Source organism: Pongo abelii, chromosome 17 (assembly GCF_028885655.2).
Source record: "Pongo abelii isolate AG06213 chromosome 17, NHGRI_mPonAbe1-v2.0_pri, whole genome shotgun sequence".
Lineage (NCBI taxonomy): Eukaryota > Metazoa > Chordata > Mammalia > Primates > Hominidae > Pongo > Pongo abelii.
The window spans coordinates 16,508,140-16,533,059 of record NC_072002.2 but is presented as its reverse complement, the minus strand read 5'-3'; the positions used below and the strand labels follow the sequence as shown (position 1 = coordinate 16,533,059).

General features: G+C 43.0%; 1 protein-coding gene, 1 non-coding gene and 2 pseudogenes across 7 annotated transcripts in view; 2 read left to right on the top strand and 2 right to left on the bottom strand.

Annotated features, from left to right (window-relative positions):
- Window positions 1-10,094: 10,094 nt before the first annotated feature.
- LOC112131667 (5.8S ribosomal RNA) lies at window positions 10,095-10,246 on the bottom strand. Its single transcript, XR_010137689.1, has one exon. It is a non-coding gene; the product is annotated as a 5.8S ribosomal RNA (ribosomal RNA).
- Window positions 10,247-16,869: 6,623 nt separating this feature from the next.
- On the top strand, window positions 16,870-17,958 carry LOC134760324 (cell division cycle protein 27 homolog; annotated as a pseudogene).
- A 92-nt stretch (window positions 17,959-18,050) lies between these two features.
- Window positions 18,051-18,784, top strand: LOC134760323 (cell division cycle protein 27 homolog; annotated as a pseudogene).
- A 4,715-nt stretch (window positions 18,785-23,499) lies between these two features.
- Window positions 23,500-24,920, bottom strand: part of LOC129057178 (uncharacterized) — an 82,208-nt gene continuing 80,787 nt past the window's right edge. For 5 of the 6 annotated variants that reach the window (XM_054547089.1, XM_055078583.2, XM_055078586.2 and 2 more), the window contains one exon: window positions 23,500-24,809. In XM_054547089.1, the coding sequence (XP_054403064.1) occupies window positions 23,500-24,417 (918 nt within the window). In that variant the 5' untranslated portion in view covers window positions 24,418-24,809. The remainder of the gene's footprint in view (window positions 24,810-24,920) is intronic. The other variant, XM_063716808.1, reaches the window with a different exon arrangement.

Sequence of the window (24,920 nt, the reverse complement as noted above, 5' to 3'; positions counted from 1 at the left end):
AGCACACATCACAAAGTAGTTTCTCAGAAAGCTTCTGTCTAGTTCTTATGTGAAAATATTTCCTATTTCACCGTAGGCCATAAAGGGCTCAAAAATATCTTTTGCAGATTCTTCAAAAAGACTGTTTCCAAACTGCTCAATCCAAAGAAAGGTTCAACTCTGTGAGATGAATGGACACATCACAAAGAAGTTTCTCAGAATGCATCTGTCCAGTTTTTATGTGAAAATATTTCTTTTTCACCCTTGGCCTCAATGGACAGAGAAATATCCCTTTGCAGATTCTAAAAAATGACTGTTTCCAAACTGCTCAACCTAAAGAAAGGTTCACCTCTGTGAGTTGAATGCACACATCACATAGAAGTTTCCCAGAATGCTTCTGTCTAGTCTTTATGTGAAGGTATTTCCTTTTTCACCATAGGCCTCAAACCACTCAAAAATATCCCTCTGCAGATACAACAAAAGTACTATTTCCAATCTGCTAAATCAAAAGATAGGCTCAACAATGTGAGATGAATGCAAACATCACAAAGAAGTTTCTCAGAATGCTTCTGTCTAGTTTTATTGTGAAGACTTTTACTTTTTCACCATACGCCTCAAAGCACTCCAAACATCCATTTACAGATTCCACAAAAAGACTGTTTCCAAACTGCTCAATCAAAAGAAAGGTTCAACTCTGTGTTATGAAAGCACACATCCAAATAGGTTTCTCGGAAAGCTTCTGTCTAGTTTTTATGTGAGGATATTTCCTATTTCACCACAGGCCTCAATGGACTCACAAATATTCCTTTCAGATTCTACAAAAAGAGTGTTTCCGAACTGCTCAATGAAAAGAAAGTTTCAACTCTGTGAGGTGAATGCACACATAAAATAGAAGTTTCTCAGAATACTTCAGTCTAGTTTTTATGTGAGGATATTACTTTTTCGCCATAGGCCTCAAACAGCTCAGAAATGTCCCTTTGCAGATTGTACAAAAAGACTGTTTTCAAACTGCTCAATGAAAACAAAGATTCATCTCTGTGGGATGAATGCAAACATAAAAAAGAAGGTTCTCAGAATGCTTCTTTCTAGTTTTTATGTGAAGATATTTCCTTTTTCAGCATAGACTTTAAACCGCTCACAAATATCCCTCTGCAGATACTACAAAAAGACTGTTTCCAAACTGCTCCATGAAAAGAAAGGTTCAACCTTGTGAGATGAATGCACACATCACAAAGAAGTTACTCAGAATGATTCTGTCTAGTTTTTATGTGAAGATAATTCTTTTTCACCATAGACATCAAATGGCTCAGAAATATCCATTTGCAGATGGATATTCCAATCTTCTCTATCAAAAGAAAGGTTCAGCTCTGTGATATGAATCCGTGCATCCCAAAGAAGGTTCTCAGAAAGCTCCTTTTTAGTGTTCTTGTGAAGATATTTCCTTTTTCACCATAGGCCTAAAATCGCTGCAAATTTCCGTTTGCGGATTCTACAAAAAACTGTTTGGAAACTGCTCAATCAAAAGAAAAGTTCAACTCTGTGAGATGAAAGCACATATCACAAAGCATTTTCTCAGAAAGATTCTGTCTAATTTTTATATGAAGGTATTTCCTATTTCATCATAGGCTGTAAAGGGCTCACAAATATCCATTTTCATATTCTAAAAAAAGACTGATTCGAAACTGCTCAAACAAAAGAAAGGTTCAACTCTGTGAGATGAGTGCACACATCAGAAAGAAGTTTCTCAGAATGCTTGTCTAGTTTTTATGTGAAGATATTTCTTTTTCACCTTAGGTCTCAAATGGCTCAGAAATATCCCTTTGCAGATTTTACAAAAAGACTGTTTCCAAACTGCTAAATCAAAAGAAAGTTTCAACACTGTGAGATGAATACAAACATCACAAAGAAGTTTCTCAGAAAGCTTCTCTTTTCTTTTTATTTGAAGATATTTCCCTTTTCACCATAGGCCTCAATGGGCTCAGAAATATCCCTTTGCAGATTCTACAAAAGGACTGTTTAGAAAACTGCTGAATCCAAAGAAAGATTCAACTCTGTGAGATGAATGCACACATCACAAAGAAGTTTCTCAGAATGTATCTGTCCAGTTTTTCTGTGAAGATATTTCCTTTTTCACCATAGGCCCCAAAGCGCTCCAAATATCCATTTGCAGATTCTACAAAAATAGTGTTTCCAAACTGCTCAATCAAAAGAAAGGTTCAACTTGTGACACGAAAGCACACATAACAAAGAATTTTCTCAGAAATCTTCTATCTAGTTTTTATGTGAAGATAGTTCCTATTTCACCATGGGCCATATAGGGCTCACAAATATTTTTTGCAGATTCTACAAAAAGACTGTTCCCAAACTGTTCAATCCAAAGAAAGTTTCAAATCTGTGAGATGAATGGACACGTCACAAAAAAGTTTATCAGAATGCTTCTGTCTAGTTTTTATGTGAAGGTATTTCTTTTTCACCCTAGGCTTCGATGGGCTCTAAAATATCCCTTTGCAGATTCTACAAAAGGACTGTTTCCAAACTGCTCAGTCAAATAAAAGTTCACCTCTCTGAGATGAATGCACACATCACAGAGATGTTTCTCAGAATGCTTCTGTCTAGTTTTTATGTGAAGATATTTCCTTTTTCACCATAGGCCTCAAAGCGCTCCAAACATCCATTTACAGATTCCACAAAAAGACTGTTTCCGAACTGCTCAATCAAAAGAAAGGTACAACTCTGTGAGTTGAAAGCACACATCACAAAGAAGTTTCTCAGAAACTTCTCAGAAAGCTTCTGTCTAGTTTTTCTCTGAGGATAATTCCTGTTTCACCATGGGCCATAAAGGGCTCAAATATTTTTTGCAGATTCTACAAAAATATTGTTTCCAAACCCCTCAATTCAAAGAAAGACTCAACTCTGTGAGATGAATGGACACAAACAAAGAAGTTTCCCAGAATGCTTCTTTCTAGTGTTTATGTGAGATATTTCCTTTTCCACCATAGGCCGCAAAGCGCTCCAAATATCCATTTGCAGATTCTACAAAAAGATTGTTTCCAAATTGCTCGATGAAAAGAAAGGTTCAACTCTGTGAGGTGGAAGCACACATCACAAAGAAGTTTCTCAGAATGTATCATTCTAGTTTTTTTGTGAAGATATTTCCGTTTTCACCATAGGCCTCAAACCACTCCAAGTATTCATTTGCAGAGTCTACCAAAAGACTGTTTACAAACTGCTAAATCAAAAGAAAGCTTCGGTTCTGTGATATTAATGCATGCAACACAAAGAAGTTTCTCAGAAAGCTTCTGTTTAGTGTTTATCTGAAGATATTTCCTTTTTCACCATAGGCCTCAAAGCACTCCAAATGTGCATTTCCAGATTCTACAAAAAGTCTATTTCCAAACTGCTCAATGAAAAGAAAGGTTCAACTCTGGGAGATGAAGGCCCACATCACAAAGAAGTTTCTCAGAATATTTCTTTCTAGTTTTTTGGTGAAGATATTTCCTTTTTCACCATAGGCCTCAAAGCACTACAAATATCCATTTGCAGATTCTACAAAAAGACGTTTACAAACTGCTCAATCAAAACAAATTTTCATTGCTGTGAGATGAATGCATGCATTACATAGTAGTTTCTCAGAAAGCTTCTGTTTAGTTTTTATGTGAAGATATTTCCTTTTTCACCATAAGCCTCAAAGCACTCCAGTTAATCATTTGCAGATTCTGCAAAAAGAGTGTTTCCAAACTGCTCAGTCAAAAGGTATGCTCAACTCTTTGAGATGAAAGCACTCATTTAAAAGAAGTTTCTCAGAAAGCTTCTATCTTTTATGTGAAGATATTTCCTATATCACCAAAGGCCTCAATGGGCTCAGATTTATCCCTTTGGGGATTCTATAAAGGACTATTTCCAAACTACTCTAGCAAAAGAAAGCTTCAACTCTGTGAGATGAATGCACCCATCACAAAATAGTTTCTCAGAATGTTTCTGTGTAGTTTTTATATGAAGATATTTTCTACTTCACCATAAGCCTCAAAGTGTTCACAATTATCCCTTCGTAGATTTTACAAAAAGACTGTTTCCAAATCTTCAATCAAAGAAATGTTCAACAGTGTGAGATGAATGCAAACGTCACAAAGAAGTTTCTCAGAATGCTTCTGTCTAATTTTTATGTGAAGATATTTCCTTTTTCACCATAGGCCTCAAAGCGCTCCAAATATCCATTTGCAGGTTGTACAAAAAGACTGCTTCCAATCTGCTCAATCAAAAGAAATGTTCAACTCTGTGAGATGAAAGCACACATCACAGAGAAGTTTCTCAGAAAGCTGCTGTTTAGTTTTTATGTGAAGATATTTCCTATTTCATCATAGGCCAAAAAGGACTCACAAATATACCTTTGCAGATGCTACAAAAATATTGTTACCAAACTGCTCAATCAAAAGAAAGCTTCAAATCTGTGAGATGAATGGACACATCACAAATTAGTTTCTAAGAATGCTTCTGTCTAGTTTTTACGGGAAGATATTTCTTTTTCACCATAGGCCTCAAACAGCTCAGAAATATCTCTTTGCAGATTGTACAATAAGACTGTTTCCAAACTGCTCAATCAAAAGAAAGGTTCAACTGTGTGAGATGAATTCAAACATCATAAAGAGGTTTCTCAAAATGCTTCTGTCTAGTTTTTATGTGAAGGTATTTCCTTTTTCAGCACATGCCTCAAACGGCTCACAAATATTCCTTTGCAGATTCTATAAAAAGACTGTTTCCAAACTGCTCAATGAAAAGAAAGGTTAAACCCTGTGAGATGAAAGCTCTCATCACAAAGAAGTTTCTCAGAATGCTTCTGTCTAGTTTTTATGTGAAGAAGTTTCTTTTTCACCATAGGCCTAAAACCGCTCCAAATATCCATTTGTGGATTCTATGAAAAGACTGTTTCCAACTGCTCAATTAAAAGAACTGTTCAACTCTGTGAGATGAATGCACACATCACAGAAAAGTTTCTCAGAAAGCTTCCTTTTAGTTTTTATGTGAAGATATCTCCTTTTTTACCATGGGCCTCAAAGTGCTCCAAATATCCATTTGCAGATTCTACAAAAAGAGTGTTTCCAAACTGCTCAGTCAAAATAAAGATTCAACTCTGTGAGATGGAAGCACACATCACAGAGAAGTTTCTTAGAAACCTTCTGTCTAGTTTTTATGGGAAGATATTTCATATTTCACCGTAGGCCTCAATGGGCTCAGAAATATACCTTTTCAGATTCTACAAAAGGATTGTTTCCAAACTGCTCAATCCAACGAAAGATTCAACACTGTGAGATGAATTCACACATCACAAAGAAGTTTCTCAGAAAGCTTCTATCTAGTTTTTATGTGAAGATATTTCCTTTTTCACCATAGGCAGCAAACCATTCACAAACATCCCTCTGGAGATACTACAAAAAGACTGTTTCCAAACTGTTCAATCAAAAGAATCGTTCAACTCTGTGTAGTAAATGCACACGTCACCAAGAAGTTTCTCAGAATTCTTCTGTCTAGTTTTTATGTGAAGATATTTCCTTTCTCACGAAAGCCTCAAACTGCTCCAAATATCCATTTCCAGATTCCAGTAGAAGATGGTTTCCAAATTCCTCAATAAATAGAAAGGTTAAATTCTTTGAGATGAAAGCACACATCACAAAGAAGTTTCATTGAATGTTGTTTTCTAGTTTTTATGTGAAGGTATTTCCTTTTTCACCATAGTCCTCAAAGCGCTCCAAATATCCATTTGCAGATTCTACGAAAAGTGTGTTTCCAAACTGCTCAATCAAAATAAAGGTTCAACTCTGTGAGATGAAAGCACACATCATAAAGAAGTTTCTCAGAATTCTTCTGACTAGTTTTTATGTGAAGATATTTCCTATTTCACCATAGACCTCATTGGGCTAAAAAATATCCCTTTGCAGATACTACAAAAGGACTCTTTGAAACTCCTCAATCAGAAGAAAGGTTCAACTCTGTGAGATGAATGCATACATGACAAAGAAGTTTCTGAGAATATTTCTGTCTAGTTTTGATGTGAAGATATTTCGTTTTTCACCACAGGCATCAAAGTGCTCCAAATATCCATTTGCATATTCTACAAAAAGACTGTTTCTAAACTCCTCAATCAAAAGAGAGGTTCAACTCTGTGAGATGAAAGCACACTTCACAAAGAAGTTTCTCAGAATGCTTCTGTCTAGTTTTTATGTGAACATATTTCCTCTTTCACCTTAGGCCATAAAGGGCCCACAAATATCCCTCTGCAGATTCTGGAAAAGGACTCTTTCTAAACTGCTCAATCAAAACAAAGGTTCAACTCTGTGAGATGAATGCACACATCACAAAAAAGTTTCTCAGAAAGCTTCTTTCCAGTTTTTATGTGAAGATATTTCCCTTTTCACCATACCTATCAAAGCACTTAAAATATCCCTTTGCAGATTCTCTGAAAAGACTGTTTCCAAACTTCTCAATCAAAAGAATGGTTCAACTCTGTGAGAAGAATGCACATATCACAAAGTTTCTCTGAAATCTTCTGTCTAGTTTTTATGTGAAGATTTTTCCTTTTTCACCATAGGCCTCAAGCCGCTCACAAATATCCCTTTGCAGATTTTACAAGAACAGAGTTTCCAGACTCATCAAAGAAAAGAAACGTTTATCTCTATGAGTTGAATGCACACCTTGCAAAACAGCTTCTCAGAAACATTCTTTATAGTTTGTATTGAAGATATTCTCTTTTTCACCGTAGGCCTCATAGAGCTGAAAAATATCCCTTTGCTGATTCTACAAAAATACTGTTTCCAAACTGCTCAATCAAAAGAATAGTTCAACTCTCTGAGATGAATGCACACATGGCCAGGAATTTTCTCAGAAACTTCTGTCAAGTTTTTATACGATGATAATTCCTTTTTCACCATAGGCCTCAAACTGCTCACAAATATCCCTTTGCAGATTCTACAAGAAAAGAGTTTCCCACCTGCTAAATGAAAAGAAACGTTTACCTCTGTGAGATGAATGCACACATGGCAGAACAGTTTCTCAGAAACCTTCTGTCTAGTTGTTATGTAAAGATATTTCCTTTTTCACCATAGGTCTCAAAGCGCTCACAAATATCCACTTGCATATTCTGCAAAAAGTATGTTACCAAACTGCTCAATCAAAGGAATGGTTCAACTCTGAGACGAATGCACACATCACAAAAAAGTTTCTCAGAAAGCTTCTGTCTAGTTTTTATGTGAGGATACTTCCTTTTTCACCATTGGCCTCCAAGTGCTCACAAATATCCCTTTGCCAATTCTACAAAAATACTTTTTCCAATCTGCTCAATCAAAAGAATATTTCAACTCTCTGAGATGAATGCACACATAACCAGGAAGTTTTTCAGAAACTTCTGTCAAGTTTTTATGCGATGATATTTCCTTTTTCACCATAGGCCTCAAAATGCTCACAAATAACCCTTTGCGGATCCTACAAGAACAGAGTTTCCAATCTGCTCAATGAAAAGAAACATTTACCTCTGTGAGATGAATGCACACATCACAAGGCAGTTTCTCATAAACCTTCTTCTAATTTTTATGTGAAGATATTTCCTTTTTCACCATAGACATCAAAGCGCTCACAAGTATACCTCTGTAGATTCTACAAAAACACCATTTCCAAGCTTTTCAATCAAAAGAATGGTTTAACTCTATGAGATGAATGCACACGTCACAAAGTAGTTTCTCAGAAAGCTTCTTTCTAGTTTTTATCTGAAGATATTTCCTTTTTCACCATGGACCTCGAAGAGCTCACAAATATCACTTTGCAGATTGTAAAAGAACAGAGCTTCCAGACTGATCAAAGGAATGAAACATTTAACTCTGTGAGATGAATGCAGACATCACAAAGCAGTTTCTCAGAAACCTTCTTTATAGTTTTTATGTGAAGGTATTTCCTTTTTCATCATGGCCTCAAAGTGCTCACAAATATCCCTTTGCATATTCTACAACAACGGGATTTCCAAACTGCTCATAATTAGTTTTTAGGACCAACATGAGCATTTAGACACACTGCTTGTGTTGTAGCACACATGTATTAACCACACTGAAATTAGGAATTCAACTGAAGTTCATGTGGAGCCGAAAATGTCAATATTTGGGGAACCTTGGAGATGAACTACTCACTTTATATTGTAGAAAAGAAAACAGATTCAGGGAAAGGGCATGCATTGCCCAAGGTGATTCAGCAGCTTTGGCACAGAAACAAAACACACCTAAGGTGAGTCGTCAGGTTTGGAGCAGAAACGCAATACAATCTCTGTTCTTTTGCTTCTCAGATCCAGAATTTTTTCACAATACTGAACTACTTATGTTTCTGATTCCTTATTATTTCTTTTTAAATTTTGCCAGTATTGTCTTACAAAGATCCTATTCTTTACCCTAAATATTTAAATTCGTTACCACTATTGTGTCTTTATAAGTAAAATTACTAGTTGTTATTATAAATGATTATTCAATCAATTTTCATTTTTGGGGTGTCCAGTACAAAGTTAGTAACAAATAAACACTATCGGCCTTGGAAATCCAAGAGGAGCTCAAGTCCTCCAGGGCACGTCAGGAAAAGGCTAAATGACAGCTGTGCTGTGAGTGGACAGAATAGAGCTCTCATACAGACTATTGAGTATTTGATGTTCTTCAACTATTTCATTAATCTTCAGTTTTTTTCTTCTTTGAAGTGAAAGTCTGCTATGATTTTCAAGTTTCTTTTGAAATAATTATAGATTCACAGGAAGATGCAAAAGTACAGGGATGTCTTAGGTACTCTTTACTAATTCCAATGGTGACATCTCGCATAGCCATAGTGCATTATCAAAACCTGGAAACTGACATAGGTACAATTCAGAAAGCTTACTCAGATTGCAACCGTTTTGTATGCATTCATTTTTGTATGTGTGTATGTGTGTGCGTGTGTTCTGTGAATTTTTATGTGGTGTAGATGTCTGTAACTACCACTTCCACAGTCAAGATACAGAACTGTAGCCTCACCATCAGGCTCCAACTTGCGATCTTTGCTGACACTCTGACAAGTTCTCCTCCACCCCTTCCCCTTGGCAATTTCATAGTCTGTTCTCCATCTTTACAATTTTATTTCAATAATTTATATAAATGTAATTGTACAAAATCGTATTTTTAAAGGGAAAAAGCAAGTCACAAATAGTTTTGTTAGCACTGTAAAATAGTCTTTAACAATCATTTGCTTTATGTTCTATTTGTCTCAAAAAAATGTGCTTTGTTCTTTCCCATACTTTCTGATATAAGGATAGGAAATCAATACCAAACAAAACATTCCCATTCATTTTATTCCACAGCTTGGTTTTCACTGTTATTGCCTAACATTTATTTTTCCATTTACTCTTTCTCTCTGTCTTCCATCACATAAAAGTAATTTTGTGTTCTTTATCCCTTCTAAGAAAACTTGGTAATGAGTCTTTAATGTGAATCCCGGACCACACTTGTTTTGATTTTGTGTTATGGGTGTTCTTTAGTGTGATCGTTCTCATGGGGAGTTCTTGTGAAGCTGGGCTTTTCCAGTGTTTTGTCAAAATGGAAATAGATATTTAACAAACCAAACAAAAAATGACCTTGCTCCAGGAATGCATCATTTCTGAGAAAACACTACCTTCTCCAACAAGAGACTGTGAATATTACTCATATTATGGTTTACTCCCTTTTATTAAAACTGTATTTTTTTTACACGTTTGTATAACTTGGGTAATGAAATGTGAAACTAAGTGATTGCCTACCAATTACAATTGATGTTAACGATGCTACTGGGAGGCCACCCCTACAGTGGCTGCACCAAGTCTAGGGACTTGCTTCCTTTGCTAAGTTACTTGGGATTGCCCTCTCTCTTCCTCACAGCTGGGAGCCCTCTTTCCCCACGCCACCCAATGCATGACCACACAGGGCCTGTGGGGGGACGGGAAAAGGGTGGGCATGGTGGGAGAGGAGGGTGGACATTGCTGGTCTGCACTTGGGGGGATGGAGTGCCCCAGTGGGCCCTGTCACGGAACCCCCAGCCATGAACCCTGAGGAGCCTGGGGTCACCACCAGGGGCTATTGATCAGCAAGCGACGCTCAGACAGGCATAGCCCTGGGAGGAACCTGGGCTGCAAGTGCATTTGAAGTGTTGATGATCAATGTGTCCTGCAATTCACATTAATTCTCACAGCTAGCTGCGTTCTTCATTGACGCAGGAACCCAGTAATCCACCACTAAAAGTCATACAAGGTCGATTTGGTGACGGCACTTCCAATAACGGGAGGCCCTCCTGGCACAGCATGTCCCCCAGAGGGATTACCTCAGGCTGGCCAGTCAGAGAGCAACAGGATGAGACCCCAGGGAGGGGTCACAAGGTTTCACAACACAGGGAGGCAGTGCCGACCACGGTGGGGTGGGGGGGACGAACGCTGACACTTGTCCCTCTAAGAAGTTGGGGGAAGTTGACTGCTTGGGAGTCCCATAACTAGTTAGCATGCCAGAGTCTCATTCATTATCAGAATTAACCAGACAAATCACTCCACCAACTAAGGCCATGCACCACCACCCATGGAATCGAGAAAGAGCTATCAATCTGTCAATCCTGTCTGTGTCCGGGCCGGGTAAGGTTTCCTGTGTTGAGTCAAATTAAGCTGCAGGCTCCACTCCTGGTGGTGCCCTTCCACCAATTCCTTTAAGTTTCAGCTTTGCAACCATACCACCCCCAGGAACCCAAAAACCCAAAGACTTTGGTTTCTCAGAAGTTGCCCAGTGGGTCATGGAAATAATGTTGCCACATTGCCAATCGGCATCGTTTATGGTCCAAACTACGACGGTATCTGATCATCTTAGAACCTCTGACTTTACTTCTTGGTTAATGAAAACATTCTTGGCAAATGCTTCAGCTCTGATCCGAACTGTGCCGGTCCAAGAATTTCACCTCTAGCGGCACAATACAAATGCCTCTGGCCATCCGTCTTAATCGTGGCCTCAATTCCGAAAACCAACAAAAGAGAACCGCTGTCCTATTCCATCATTCCTAGCTGCAGGATCCAGGTGGCTCAGATCTGCTTTGAACATTCTAACTTTTTCAAAGTAAACACTTCGGGCCGTGGGACACTCAGCTAAGTGCATCGAGGGGGCACCGAGAGGCAAGGGGTGGGGACGGGCCATGGCTCACCCACCCGCCCGCTGTCAAGATCCAACTATGAGCTTTTTAACTGAAGCAACTTTAATATATGCTATTGGAGCTGGAATTATCACGGCTGCTGGCACCAGACTTGCCCTCCAATGGATCCTCATTAAAGGATTTAAAGTGGACTCATTCCAATTACAGGGCCTCGAAAGAGTCATGTATTCTTATTTTTCATCACTACCTCCCTGGGTCAGGAGTGGATAATTTGCACACGTGCTGCCTTCCTTGAAGGTGGTAGCCATTTCTCAGGCTCCATCTCCAGAATCGAACCCTGATTCCCCGTCACTCGTGGTCACCATGGTAGACACAGCGACTACCATTGAAAGTCGATAGGGCAGACGTTCGAATGGGTCGTCCCTGCCACTGGGGGCGTGCGATTGGCCTGAGGTTATCTAGAGTCACCAAAGCCAGCGGCACCCAACCCCCTGGCCGGGGCCAGAGAGGGGCTGACCGGGTTGGTTTTGATCTGATAAATGCACGCATCTTCCTCATGAAGGGGGCCAGTGCCCTTTGGCATGTATTACCTCTAGAATTACCACAGTTTTCCAAGTAGGAGAGGAGTGAGAGGTCAAAAGAACCATAACTGATTTAATGAAGCATTCACAGTTGCACTGTTCTGGCCCTGCGTACTTAGACATGTATGGCTTAATCTTTGAGACAAGCATATGGTTCTGGTAGGATCAACCATGTAGGTAGAAAGCGGCCTCCAGGCCTTGTGAGGATGAGCCCAGCATCCCAGTCGCAAGGATGGGCAAGGCATGATGGGTGACGGGGAGTGTGGGAGAGAGGGAGCAGGGTGGGGCAGCGAGAGAGGGGTGGTGGGGCAGTGAACCGGATATCCCATCCACCCAAATGACACAACACCCCCTGACGGGCTCACCACTCCTGGCCCTTCACGTCCAACTGTGAGGAGGCAGACCGCCCAACCCGTGTGCGGCAGCCATGAGGGACTGGCGGCCACTCGCGTGCGGTGGGTGCAGGGTGGCCCCAACGTTTGGGCAGTGAACAAGAGGCAGACCGCTGTGCCTGAGGTCTCACTGCCAGCAGCCTCCGAGCATGAAGGCAGCCCTGTGCGGTACCTGGAGCAGCCGACTGGCCTTCGGCGGGCCCACAGCTCCCCCACCACCGCTGCCATCATGGCCAGCCCCTGGTAACCTCTTCCCCGCACTTGCTGCAGGCTGACGCCAAACCCTCCCCAAACTCATGGGCCCACCAGGCCCATGCTGGGCACCACTGACCTGGTCCCAAAGATGCGTGCCTGGGGACAAGGACAGCGGGCCAACCAGTGGCCTGTGGTGGAGCCCCACAAGGGGGAGCCGGGTTTGGTCCCAGACGGGGCCACCACAGCCTAAGCCGATGAGCCACTCAGGGAGAGAGGATCCGTGGGCGGGGTGGGGGAACAGACAGGCAAGGCCAGGGACCACGAGGACAAGGGCACCTGGGAGCCCGCAGATGGGCAGCTCAGGGAGAAACCTCAGGCATGGCCAGGCCACAAGGAAAATATGGCCACAGGATCCCACCACCACAGACACAAGGGAGGACACACGGCATCCCACCTAGGATGCCAGATGGCCTGAGGCACCCACCAAGACCCACCTCATGAGCCCTGGTTGCCACCATCAGGATCCCAAAGCTACCTCAGCCACAAACCCAACGCCAGGGTCATGTTACTCATATCTCGTCCATCCTCCTACCCAGTCAAGCTCTGGGAGACCGGCACACCCCACACTTAGGACTCTTCCCAGGGCCAGAAGGCCCAATCCCGTGCCACGCAAACACAGTCGTTGGCATGGGTTGCTGCTCCGCAGGGGAACAGTCGGAGAGCTGGCTCACAGTGGAGCGGGTCACGCGCTGGACAGAACACTGGGCACAGCCACTGCTCGTGCAGCCTCCCATCCACTAGGACTCTGGCCTGGCCCAGAGGGATTCTCCCCCAACTCGGAATGGGGAGGCACGGGCCACACAGTAGGTGATGAGCCGCCCTCGGTCCCCACCATGGAGGCCGGAGGAACCCTCGCTCTCTCCCCCTCACCCAGTCGAGGGGGAAGTGGAGGAGGGTCCTCTGCAAACAAGTCACTATGGCAGTGCTACCATAATGCAGAGAGAGGAGGCAGGCCGGGGGATCCAATACCCCAAAGGCACACCTCTCGGATCACTAGAGAAGGCTTTCTCAACAAGGGTGGATCACACTCCCCACCTGCCAGTTGCCCCTCTTTGGGGCAGCAGAGGTGCCCAGGGATGCCTGGGGAAGGGAGGGGGCCTGCGGTACCAGGAAAAATCTGTTTGCAGCAAACTTGAGCCTTTGCAGTCCGGGTGGGGGGCCTGGCTGCTGCACGTGCATGCAATCCCCCAAGGGCCACGCCGTCCACCCACCTCCTTTCTCCCAGGCAAAGCACCTCCAAGTAAACCAACACACAACCTGTCGGAGGCAGAACGGTAGCCCTTCGGCGGCCGGCCAGCACATGTGTCACCTGCCCGAGGCCACCGCAAACGCTCACACGGCCCACGCCCACCTGCCAGAGGGGAGCACCGGACCTGCGCTCGCCAGACAAGGTAGCACCCTTCCCTGCATGGGAGGGGTGCGTCCCACTCAACCGCCTCGACCCCCACACCAACGAGCTCCCTCAGGACCCACTCGCGGACACCGCAGTGGCGACTGGATGAAGGGTGCTGGGGGTGGGAACCACAAACCACCGCTCGGCCTCATGCACCTGAGGGATAAGCTGGGGTGGGTGAAGGGGGTGAGCTGGGCACGGTAGGCTCAAGCCTGTCATCCTCGCATTTTGGGAGGTGAGGGAAGGTGGATCCCTTGATCCAAGCCTTGGCAACATGGTGAAACCTCGTCTCTAAAAAAATACAAAAACTAACTGGTCTCATAAACTGGACTCAAAGTTAATAAATAGATAAATAGGCTGGGCGCTGTGACTCCTGTAATCCCAGCACTTTGGGAGGCCGAGGTGGGCAGATCACGACGGTCAGGGGATTGAGAACATCCTGGCTACCACAAGAACCCCGTCTCTACTCAAAATACAAAAAATTAGCCAGGAGCGGTGGCAGGCACCTGTAGTCCCAGCTAATTGGGAGGCTGAGACAGGAGAATGGCGTGAACCTGGGAGGCAGAGCTTACAGTGAGCCAACATCACGCCACTGCACTCCAGTCTGGACAACAGAGCAAGACTCCGTCTCCAAAAAAAAATAATAATAAATAGATCAAAATTGAAAATTTAAAAAAAAGTAGCTGGGCAGGTGCAATTGCTGAAGCCTGTCATCCCAGCACTTTTGGAGGCCGAGGTGGGCAGATCACCTGAGGTGGCCAGTTTGAGACCTGCCTGACCCACATAGAGAAATACCATCTCTACTAACAATACAAAATCAGCTGGGTGTGGTGGCACATGCCTGTAATCCCAACTACTCAGGAGGCTGAGGCAGGAGAATCGCTTGTAAACGGGAGGTGGAGGTTGCAGTGAGCCGAGATGGTGGCATTGCACTCCAGCGTGGGCAACAAGAGTGAAACTCCATCCCAAAAAAAAAAAAAAAATTAAGCGCTGTATTCTGTTATTTTTACTTCCTACCCAGAGAAGAACACAATACAGCTGTTGTCTGTCTGTCTGCCTGCCTGCGTGCCTGTGACAGGGCCTCACTCTGTCTTTCAACCAGACTTCAGTGCAGTGACACCATTATGGCTTACTCACTGCAGCCTCAACCTCCCCAGGGTTAGGCAATTCCTCAAGGGATCCCACAGCCTTGGCCTCCCAAACTGTTAGGGTTACAGGCCTGAGCCACCAGCACCTGGCCTGAGTTAATACATCTGGTTTCACTACGTCTTAACCACACACCCATGAAGAACTCAAGTCAACAGAGAGTCGGTAAGAGACTCTCAGCATTCTCTCCCGAAAGCAGTGAGGTGGATGGCGGCCATGTGTCCCGAGCTCCTGGGGTTTTAGGTGACCATGTGTAGAGGAGAGATTTCCAATATTTCCAGAGAGGCATGAGCCACAGTCATAGGGGCATCCAGCATGAGATGGGGTTTATGACAGCGACTTAAGGGCCAGGAAGGGCCAGAATCTGCCAAGGCCCGTGTTCCAGGGTGGGGTCAATGGAACCCAAGGTAGAGGGAGTCAGCGGTCTGCACAGAGAGAGCCCCAGCCCTAGGCCCCACTGTGCCGAGCCAATCAGAAGGAAGAGAGTCCTTCGACCTACATGCCACATCCCTCCACTGAACTTGGGAGTGGATCCGTTTTCCAAGAATGTGGTGACTCTCACTTTGCAATGGATCACAAGGGGCCGGGCTTTCCAGAGTCGGCAGGGTAAAGAAGTCATTCTGGCTTGGCCTCCCCTATCCCCTGGTAACTGGTGAGCTTATTTATTATTATTATTATTATTATACTTTAGGTTTTAGGGTACATGTGCACAATGTGCAGTTTAGTTACATATGTATACATGTGCCATGCTGGTGCGCTGCACCCACTAATTCGTCATCTAGCATTAGGTATATCTCCTAATGCTATCCCTCCCCCCTTCCCCCACCTCACAACAGTCCCCAGAGTGTGATGTTCCCCTTCCTGTGTCCATGTGTTCTCATTGTTCAGTTCCCACCTATGAGTGAGACTATGCGGTGTTTGGTTTTTTGTTCTTGCATTAGTTTACTGAGAATGATGATTTCCAATTTCATCCATGTCCCTACAAAGACATGAACTCATCATTTTTTATGGCTGTGTAGTATTCCATGGTGTATATGTGCCACATTTTCTCAATCCAGTCTATCATTGTTGGACATTTGGGTTGGTTCCAAGTCTTTGTTTTTGTGAATAGTGCTGCAATAAACAGGCATGTGCATGTGTCTTTATAGCATCATGATTTATAGTCCTTTGGGTATACACCCAGTAATGGGATGGCTGGGTCAAATGGTATTTCTAGTTCTGGATCACTTTGCCATCCCTATCAAGCTACAAATGACTTTCCTCACAGAATTGGAAAAAACTACTTTAAAGTTCATATGGAACCAAATAAGAGCTCTCATCACCAACTCAATCCTAAGCCAAAAGAACAAAGCTGGGAGCATCACACTACCTGACTTTAAACTATACTTCAAGGCTACAGTAACCAAAACAGCATGGTACTTGTACAAAAACAGAGATATAGATCAATGGAACAGAACAGAGCCCTCAGAAATAATGCCACATATCTACAACTATCTGATCTTAGACAAAACTGAGAAAAACAAGCAATGGGGAAAGGATTCCCTATTTAATAAATGGTGCTGGGAAAACTGGCTACCCATATGTAGAAAGCTGAAACAGGATCCCTTCCTTACACCTTATACAAAAGTCAATTCAAGATGGATTAAATACTTAAATGTTAGACCTAAAACCCTAAAAATCCTAGAAGAAAACCTAGGCACTACCATTCAGGACATAGGCATTGGCAAGCACTTCATGTATAAAACACCAAAGACAATGGCAACAAAAGCCAAAATTGACAAATGGGATCTAATTAAACTAAAGAGCTTCTGCACAGCAAAAGAAATTACGATCAGAGTGAACAGGCAACCTACAAAACTGGTGAGTTTAAATGAGCCAAGGCTGGCCAGCCCGGAGCCACTACGGTGGAGAGGGAGGTGGGGGGGTGGGGGGGTTCCTGAGGCACTGCAGAAATTGGGCCTGAGCCTCGAGGATGACGGTGCTGCAGGAACCCGTCCAGATTGCTATATGGCAAGCACTAAACCACTATGCTTGCTGAGATGGGGTTTTCCTCGCAGAATATCTTTATGCAGAAATACACTCAGAAGAAGCCTCGTTTTTACTGGCGACCTGTTCTTACTGCCCAGGAAAGGCTTATAAAGCATATAGACTCTTGAAAGGACACAGTTGTCCTACAACACAATGCAAATACCTGCTTACAAAATGTTGTGTTGATCTCAGCAAGTTTGCAGAAGGGGAACAAATCTTATCTGGTGGAGTGTTTAATAAGTAGAAAAGCCATGATGATATTGTTACTGATTTTGGTGATTCCGCTTGCTTTCCTCTTCCATTGTTAGGACATGTATATTGCAAGACAGATCGGCTTGCCAAAGGATCAGAATGTTACCAAAAGAGCCTTAGTTTAAATCCTTTCTTCTGCTATGCCTTTGAATCATTATGTGTAATAGGTGAAAAGCCAGATCCGACCAAACATTTAAATTCACATCTTTACAGAACTTTAGCAACTGTCTGCCCAACTCTTGCACAACACAAGTACCTAATCATAGTTTATGTCACAGACAGCCTGAGACCTTTCTTATGGAAACACCCCAGGACACAATTGAATTAAACAGATTGAATTTAGAATCTTCCAATTCAAAGTATTCCTTGAATACAGATTCCCCTGTGTCTTCTATTGATTCAGATGTAATTTCACCTGATACTGTCCCACTGGGAAGAGGAACTTCCATATTATCTAAACAGGTTTAAAATAAACCAAAAACAGGTCAAAGTTTATTAGGAGGAGCAGCAGCTCTTAGTCCATCCACCCCAAGTTTTAGTATTTTGCCATTAGAAACCCCAAGTCCTGGAGATGGAGCCTATTTACAAAATTACACTAATACACCTTCTGAAATTGATGTGCCATCCACCGGAGCCCCTTCAAAAAAGTCTGTTGCCAGAATCGGCCAAACTGGAGAAAAGTCTGTCTTCTCACAGAGTGGAAATAGCCAAGAGGTAACTCCAATTCTTGCACAAACAGAAAGTTCTGGTCCATAAATAGGTACAACACCTCAGGTATTGAGCCCCACTATGACATCTCCCACAAATGTACTGCATCAAAAAGTGCATGACTCTTTACTAGTGACAGTTCCAAAACCAAGGCAAATAGGAAGAAATTAAAAATGAAGTTTCCACCTAAAATCCCAAACAGAAAAACAAAAAGTAAAACTAATAAAGGAGGAATAACTCAACCTAACATAAATGATAGCTTGGAAATTACAAAATTGGACTCTTTCATCATTTCAGAAGGGAAAATATCCACAATCACACCTCAGATTCAGGCTTTTAATCCACAAAAAGCAGCAGCAGAAGGCTTGATGAGCCTTCCTCATGAAAGGGGGAAAGGTTATTTAGCTTTGTGGTCATACCATTACAAGGGAGCTATAAATATTTTGAGCTATCTACCTTCTCACCACTACAATACTGGTTGGATACTGTGCCAAATTGGAAGGGTCTATTTTGAACTTTCAGAGTACATGCAAGCTGATAGAATATTCTCAGAGGTTAGAAGGATTGAGAATTATAGAGTCGAAGGCATGGAAATCTACTGTACAACACTTTGGCATCTTCTAAAAGATGTCGCTCTTACAGTTCTGTCAAAAGACTTAACAGACATGGATAAAAATTCGCCAGAGGCCTGATGTGCTGCAGGGAAGTGTTTCAGTCTGCAATGGGAACACGATATTGCAATTAAATTCTTCCAGAGAGCTATCCAAGTGGATCCAAATTATGCTTATGCCTATACTGTATTAGGGCGAGAGTTTGTCTTAACTGAAGAATTGGACAAAGCATTAGCTTGTTTGTGAAATGCTATCAGAGTCAATCCTAGACATTGTAATGCATGGTAAGTGGTAACGAAGTGTAAAGACAATGTCTTGTTGATGTTGCTAAAGTCACTAATTTTTCTTGTTAGATAGCTCTTTATCATCATGAATTTGGTTACTAATACTTAGGGATGGTACATACTGGTCAGTAACTTCAAACTAACATGTTTTCTTATGAAATGTATGTCTTTAACAAACTCTTCAGGTAACTAATGATAATGGAATACGAGATCCTTATACTCAACAGTTTCAGTCTTCTACCAAACTTTTGCAGATACTGTAGTTGTGTTTTGTTTGTTTGTTTGCTTGTTTGGTTTTGTTACTTGATTTGTTACTTTTTCTTCGAACACAGAAATGGTGATTGGGACAAAAAGTGCTTGGGAAATTGGAAAGGAATAGCATAATTCACTTATTGGATAATATAAAAAAAAACACTGAAAAAAATCACTAGTTGCTGCTTTTTGACAGTGTTCCAGTTTATTGAGTTACTATTAAGAACTTAGTGTACCCATTTATTTAGCAGTATCTCTGTTTTACTTTTTGGTACTTGTGTATAAGTAGAAACATAGGAAATTACTATCCAGGTCATATTGTTATCAACTGAATAACATTTGAAAAAGTTTGGTCCTACTTCTGCCTCAACACCATAGTTACTGTTGACTTTTATTGTATTTTTCTGGACTGACTTAAAAGTTTAAATATCAACAGAAGGCCAGGCACGGTGGCTCATGTCTGTCATCCCAGCACTTTAGGAGGCTGAGGCACGCAGATCACAAGGTCAAGAGATCGAGACCATCCTTGCCAACATGGGGAAACCACGTCTCTATTAAAAGTATAAAAATTAGCTGGGCATGGTGGCAGGTGCCTATAGTCCCAGCTACTCAGGTGGCTGAGGCAGGAGAATCGCTTGAACCTGGGAAGTGGAGGTTGCAGTGAGCCAAGATTACACCATTGTTCTCCAGCCTGGGTGACAGAGTGAGACGTCAACTCAAGAAAAAAATAAAATAAAATAAAATAAAATAAAATGAATAAATATCAAGAGAAAGTATAATTGTGAAGTCATAACTCTGGAAGCTTTTTTGTCAGATATGGTTATCTTTGGGGTTAATTATTATAGCAGTTGAGTTTTAACACTTGATTTGCTTCTAAATCTGAAGCATTATTTTACTAAAATATTTTTGATTTGTGAATATGTTGTTTAATGGATTATATCTCATTTTGCGGTAGTAGTTGCAGTGCCTGAAAGATTGCCAAAAAAATAGTGCTAGCTATTGCTGACAAATGTAATAATCAACTTGTGAATACTGCCTTCTCTTCCGCTAGCTATGTTCTCTGTAATATTTTAAGAACTCAGTTCTTCATAAGACTTGTGTTGTTTTTAATTTTTTCCCAAGTCTGGTTGATCCTTGGGTTGTTCTTTTTTAAATGTGTATTGTCTGTCCAGCTATTCTGCAGGAGTCGCATTCTTAAAAACCTTAACCACATCAAAAATTGTGTTTAAAGGAGGATTATTCAGATTGACAAGCTTTTACTAGGAGGAGTTTAAATGCTGACGTATTTAGGTAACTCTAAATACTGAGCAAATTTATTCTAACTACAAAACAGATAGCCTTTCTTTTTTTTTTCACTTTCACTATCATTAGGGCCGTGTTTACTACCTTTTCTTCATCTATAACACAATTATAACGATATACAAAGCCACTCAAATAAAGCAGATATATTGTGCTTTGAAAAATAAAAAAGAAAAAAAAGACGTCATTATGTGGCACACAATGAGGTGTGATTCGAATCTAGAATCTCCAGTGAAAACCAATGAAACAGGGTCAAACCCAGTGTCTACTAAAAATAAAAAAAATGAGCCTGGCGTGGTGGCGCTAAGGCAGGAGAATCGCTCGATCCCAGGAGGCAGAGGTTGCAGTGAGCTGAGATCACGCCACTGCACTCCAGCCACAGGGGGACAGAGCAAGACTCCATCTCAGAAACAAACAAACACACAAAGCCAATAAAGGAGTTTCACTCAACTTGTCAGGCTCAGGTCTCTTGACAGAATACATCCAGCACCCAGGGAAACATCGAGGGGTGGGGTGGAATCTATTTTGTGGCCTCAAGGAAGGGTTTGAGAGACAGTCCCACAAACGTGATGGCCTAAGGAAGCCCCTCCGCCCAAGAAGTGATGTTCATTTGTATCCTGTAGCCACCCACAAGGGAGAATCGGGCTCTCTACAGACCCCCCAACCCCCACTGCACTCCACCGCACCCCATCCCCCTGCCTCGTGAAATGAGCTCTTGCTCCATCAGGCTCTATTCATGCCGTGTGGTTTTGTAACCTCCAGTGTGTGAGGGTGGGTTGTGGGGTGGGGGGGGCTGTGGACAGAGAAGGGGATAAAGCAGCAGTGTCCCGTGGGTGCCCGGGATGTGGGACATGAGTTGGATGGCCAGAGCCTAGGGAACTCATCGCCTGTCAGGACGTCTCCCCTCTTGGTCCCCTCTCTGACCTACACTCTACATCTTCGCATTTCAATGGGGACCTTGTGGGTGGAAGTCACCATCCCTTTGGACATTAGCAGAGGAAGGCCAGGCTCCCAAGAGTCTCCCCGGAGTCGGGGCCTTGGGCAGGCTCACAAGGATGCTGAAGGTGATGGTGACAGTGATGTAAGTTGGAGGCCTCGGGCCAATGCAGAGGTATTCATTTGACCTCGGTGGGACAGGTCAGCTTTGCAGAGTCCCATGCGTCCTTCCAGAGACTCATGCAGCACTAGCAAGCATGGTCCCGAGGATCCCAGCTCCCAGAAGTGGCACTTTTGTTCACACAGAATCCTGGGCAGGAAAGTTCTCAGCAGGCTTAGACCTCCTAGCCCAAAAGCCAAAGCCACTTCTGGGATTTTTTTTTTTTGAAAGAGCCAGTGGTTCCACAATGGGCCGTGGGTAGTTGTGGAAATGGAGAGAAGTGTTTGCAGATACATATTTGAGACAGAACAGACAGGTCTCAGTCACAGGTCATGAAGGACATGAGCAGATGCACATTGAGAAAACCCTCCCAGCATCCAAGGTGAACAGCGGTATGATTTTTTGAGACAGTCAAGGGAGATGCAGCCCCATATTTTAGGGTTGGATCTTTATTAATATGTAGTATCTATGAGGTATCCAAGTCCAGAAATCAACTCGCCAGTTCAGTACAGCATTCTGTAGGGAGATCAAAGCTGGGATGTCTAAAGTTAAGTATTCAGGCCGTGGTAATGGATTAGATTATATGTACTTAAACTTATTTTGCAAAGAAAGAGAGGGCGGGAGATAGCGAGAGCCAGAGAGCGAGACAGACAGACAGAGACAGAGACAGAGACAGACAGAGAGACACAAAGATACACAAAGAGAGAAAGACAGAAAGAGAGAGAGAGAGACAGACAGGTAAAGACACAGAGAAAGACAGAGATGGACAGAGGCAGAGAGAGACAGAGATGGACAGAGACAGAGGGAAACAGAAAGAGAGACAGACCGACAGGCAGACAGACAGGCAGAGAAAGAGAGTAAGACAGAAGGCAGACACACACACACACACAGACAGAGAGAGATGGAGAGACAGAGAGAAAGAGAGAGACAGACAGAGGGAAAGAGACAGAGAGAGAAAGAACCAGACAGAGGGAGAGAGAGAAACAGACAGAAAGAGAGAGAGACAGACAGAGGCAGAGAGAGAGAAACAGACAAGGAGAGAGAGAGAGACAGACAGACAGGAGGAGAGAAAGAGAGACCGACAGACAGACAGGCAGAGAAAGAGAATAAGACAGAAGACAGGCACAGTGAGAGAGACAGAGAGAGAGAGACAGAGACAGCGAGACAGAGAAAGAAAGAGAGATACAGAGAGACAGACAGAGAAAGATGGAGATGGACAGAGAGAGACAGAGAGAAACAAAGAGAGAGAGACAGAGAGAGAAAGAAAGAGAGACAGGCAGGCAGAGAAAGAAAGACAGAAGACAGTCACAGTGAGAGAGACAGGCAGAGAGAAAGACACAGAGACAGAGAGACAGAGAGAAACAAAGAGACAGACAGAGAGAAACAGAAAGAGAGAGAGACAGAGACAGAGACAGAGAGAAACAGACAGACAGGGAGAGAGAGAGACAGACAGGCAGAGGGAGAGAGTAAGACAGAAGACAGACACAGTGAGAGAGACAGGCAGAGAGAGAGAGACAGAGACAAAGACAAAGAGAGAGAAAGACAGAGACGGACAGAGAGAGACAGACAGAAACAGACAGAAAGAGAGAGACAGAGAGACAGAGAGAAACAGAAAGGGAGGGAGAGAGACAGACCGAGAGAGACTGACAGACAGATAGGTAGAGAAAGAAAGACAGAAGACAGTCACAGTGAGAGAGACAGGCAGAGAGAGAGAGACAGACAGAGAGAAAGAAAGGGAGAGACAGACAGAGAAAGAGACAGAGAGAGAAAGACAGAGATGGAGAGAGACAGACAGAAACAGAAAGAGAGAGACAGAGACAGAGACAAACAGACAGGGAGGGAGACAGACAGACAGAGAGAGAGACAGACAGGCAGAGAAAAAGAGTAAGACAGAAGATAGGCACAGATAGAGAGACAGGCACAGAGAGAAAGACAGAGAGACAGAGAAAAAGAAAGAGACAGGCGGGGCACGATGGCTCATGCCTGTCATCCCAACATTTTGGGAGGCCGAGATAGGTGGATCACCAGGTCAGGAGATCAAGACCATCCTGGCTAACACAGTGAAACCTCGTCTATACTAAAAATACAAAAAATATAGCCAGGTGTGGTGGTGGGCGCCTGTAGTCCCAGCTACTCGGGAGGCTGAGGCAGTAGAATGGCATGAACCTGGGAGGTAGAGGTTGAAGTGAGCGGAGATCGTGCCCCAAAAAAGAAAGAGACAGACAAACAGATAGAGAAAGACAGAGACAGAGAGAAACAGACAGAAATAGAGAGAGAGAGAGAAACAAAAAGGCAGGGAGGGAGAGAGACAGACAGACAGACAGGCAGAGAAAGAGAGTAAGACAGAAGAGAGACACAGTGAGAGAGACAGGCAGAGAGAGAGAGTGACAGAGACAAAGACAAAGAAAGAGAGAGAAAGACAGAGATGGACAGAGAGAGAGAGAAACAGAGAGAGAAAGGCAGAGATGGACAGAGAGAGAGAGAAACAGAGAGAAACAGAGAGACAGAGAGAGAGAGAAACAGAAAGGGAGGGAGACAGAGAGAGACAGACAGACAGATAGGCAGAGAAAGAGAGAAGACAGAAACAGTGAGAGAGACAAGCAGAGAGAGACAGAGAGAGAGAGAAAGAAAGTGACAGACAGACAGAGAAAGAGACAGAGAGAGAAAGACAGAGATGGACAGAGAGAGACAGACAGAAACAGAAAGAGAGAGACAGAGACAGAGAAAAACAGACAAACAGGGAGGGAGGGAGACAGACAGGCAGAGAAAGAGAGTAAGACGGAAGACAGGCACAGACAGAGAGACAGGCACAGAGAGAGAGAGACAGAGAAAAAGAAAGAGACAGAGAAAGACAGAGACAGAGACAGAGAGAAAGAAACAGAAAGAGAGAGAGAAACAGACAGGAAGGAAGAGAGAGAGACAGACAGAGGCAGAGAAGGAGAATAAGACAGAAGACAGATGCAGTGAGACAGGCAGAGAGAGAGAGCCATAGAGACAGAGACAGAGAGAAAGAGACAGAGAAAGAGACAGACAGAGAAAGACAGAGACAGAGAGAGAGAAACAGAAAGGGAGGGAGAGAGAGAGACAGATGGACAGGCAGAGAAGGAGAGTGAGACAGAAGACAGACACAGAAGAAAAACAACCACCAAATAAGTTAAAATTCTCCAATGGTCGGAAGCTCAAGACCAGCCTGTCCAAGATGGAGAAACCCCATCTGTACTAAAAATAGAAAAATTAGCCGGATATGATGGTGCATTGCTGTCATTCCAGCTACTCAGGAAGGTTGAGGCAGGAGAATTACTTGAACCTGGGAGGCGGAGGTTGCGGTGAGCCGAGATCGCGCCATTGTACTCCACCCTGGGCTACAAGAGTGAAACTCCATCTAAAGAAAAAAAAGAAAGAAAAGACAGATTGGTAAGATGCGTCTCAAAATTTTGTTTGCAGTCCCCGTACTAAAAACAGAAAGAACTGACACATGACAAATATAACCAGA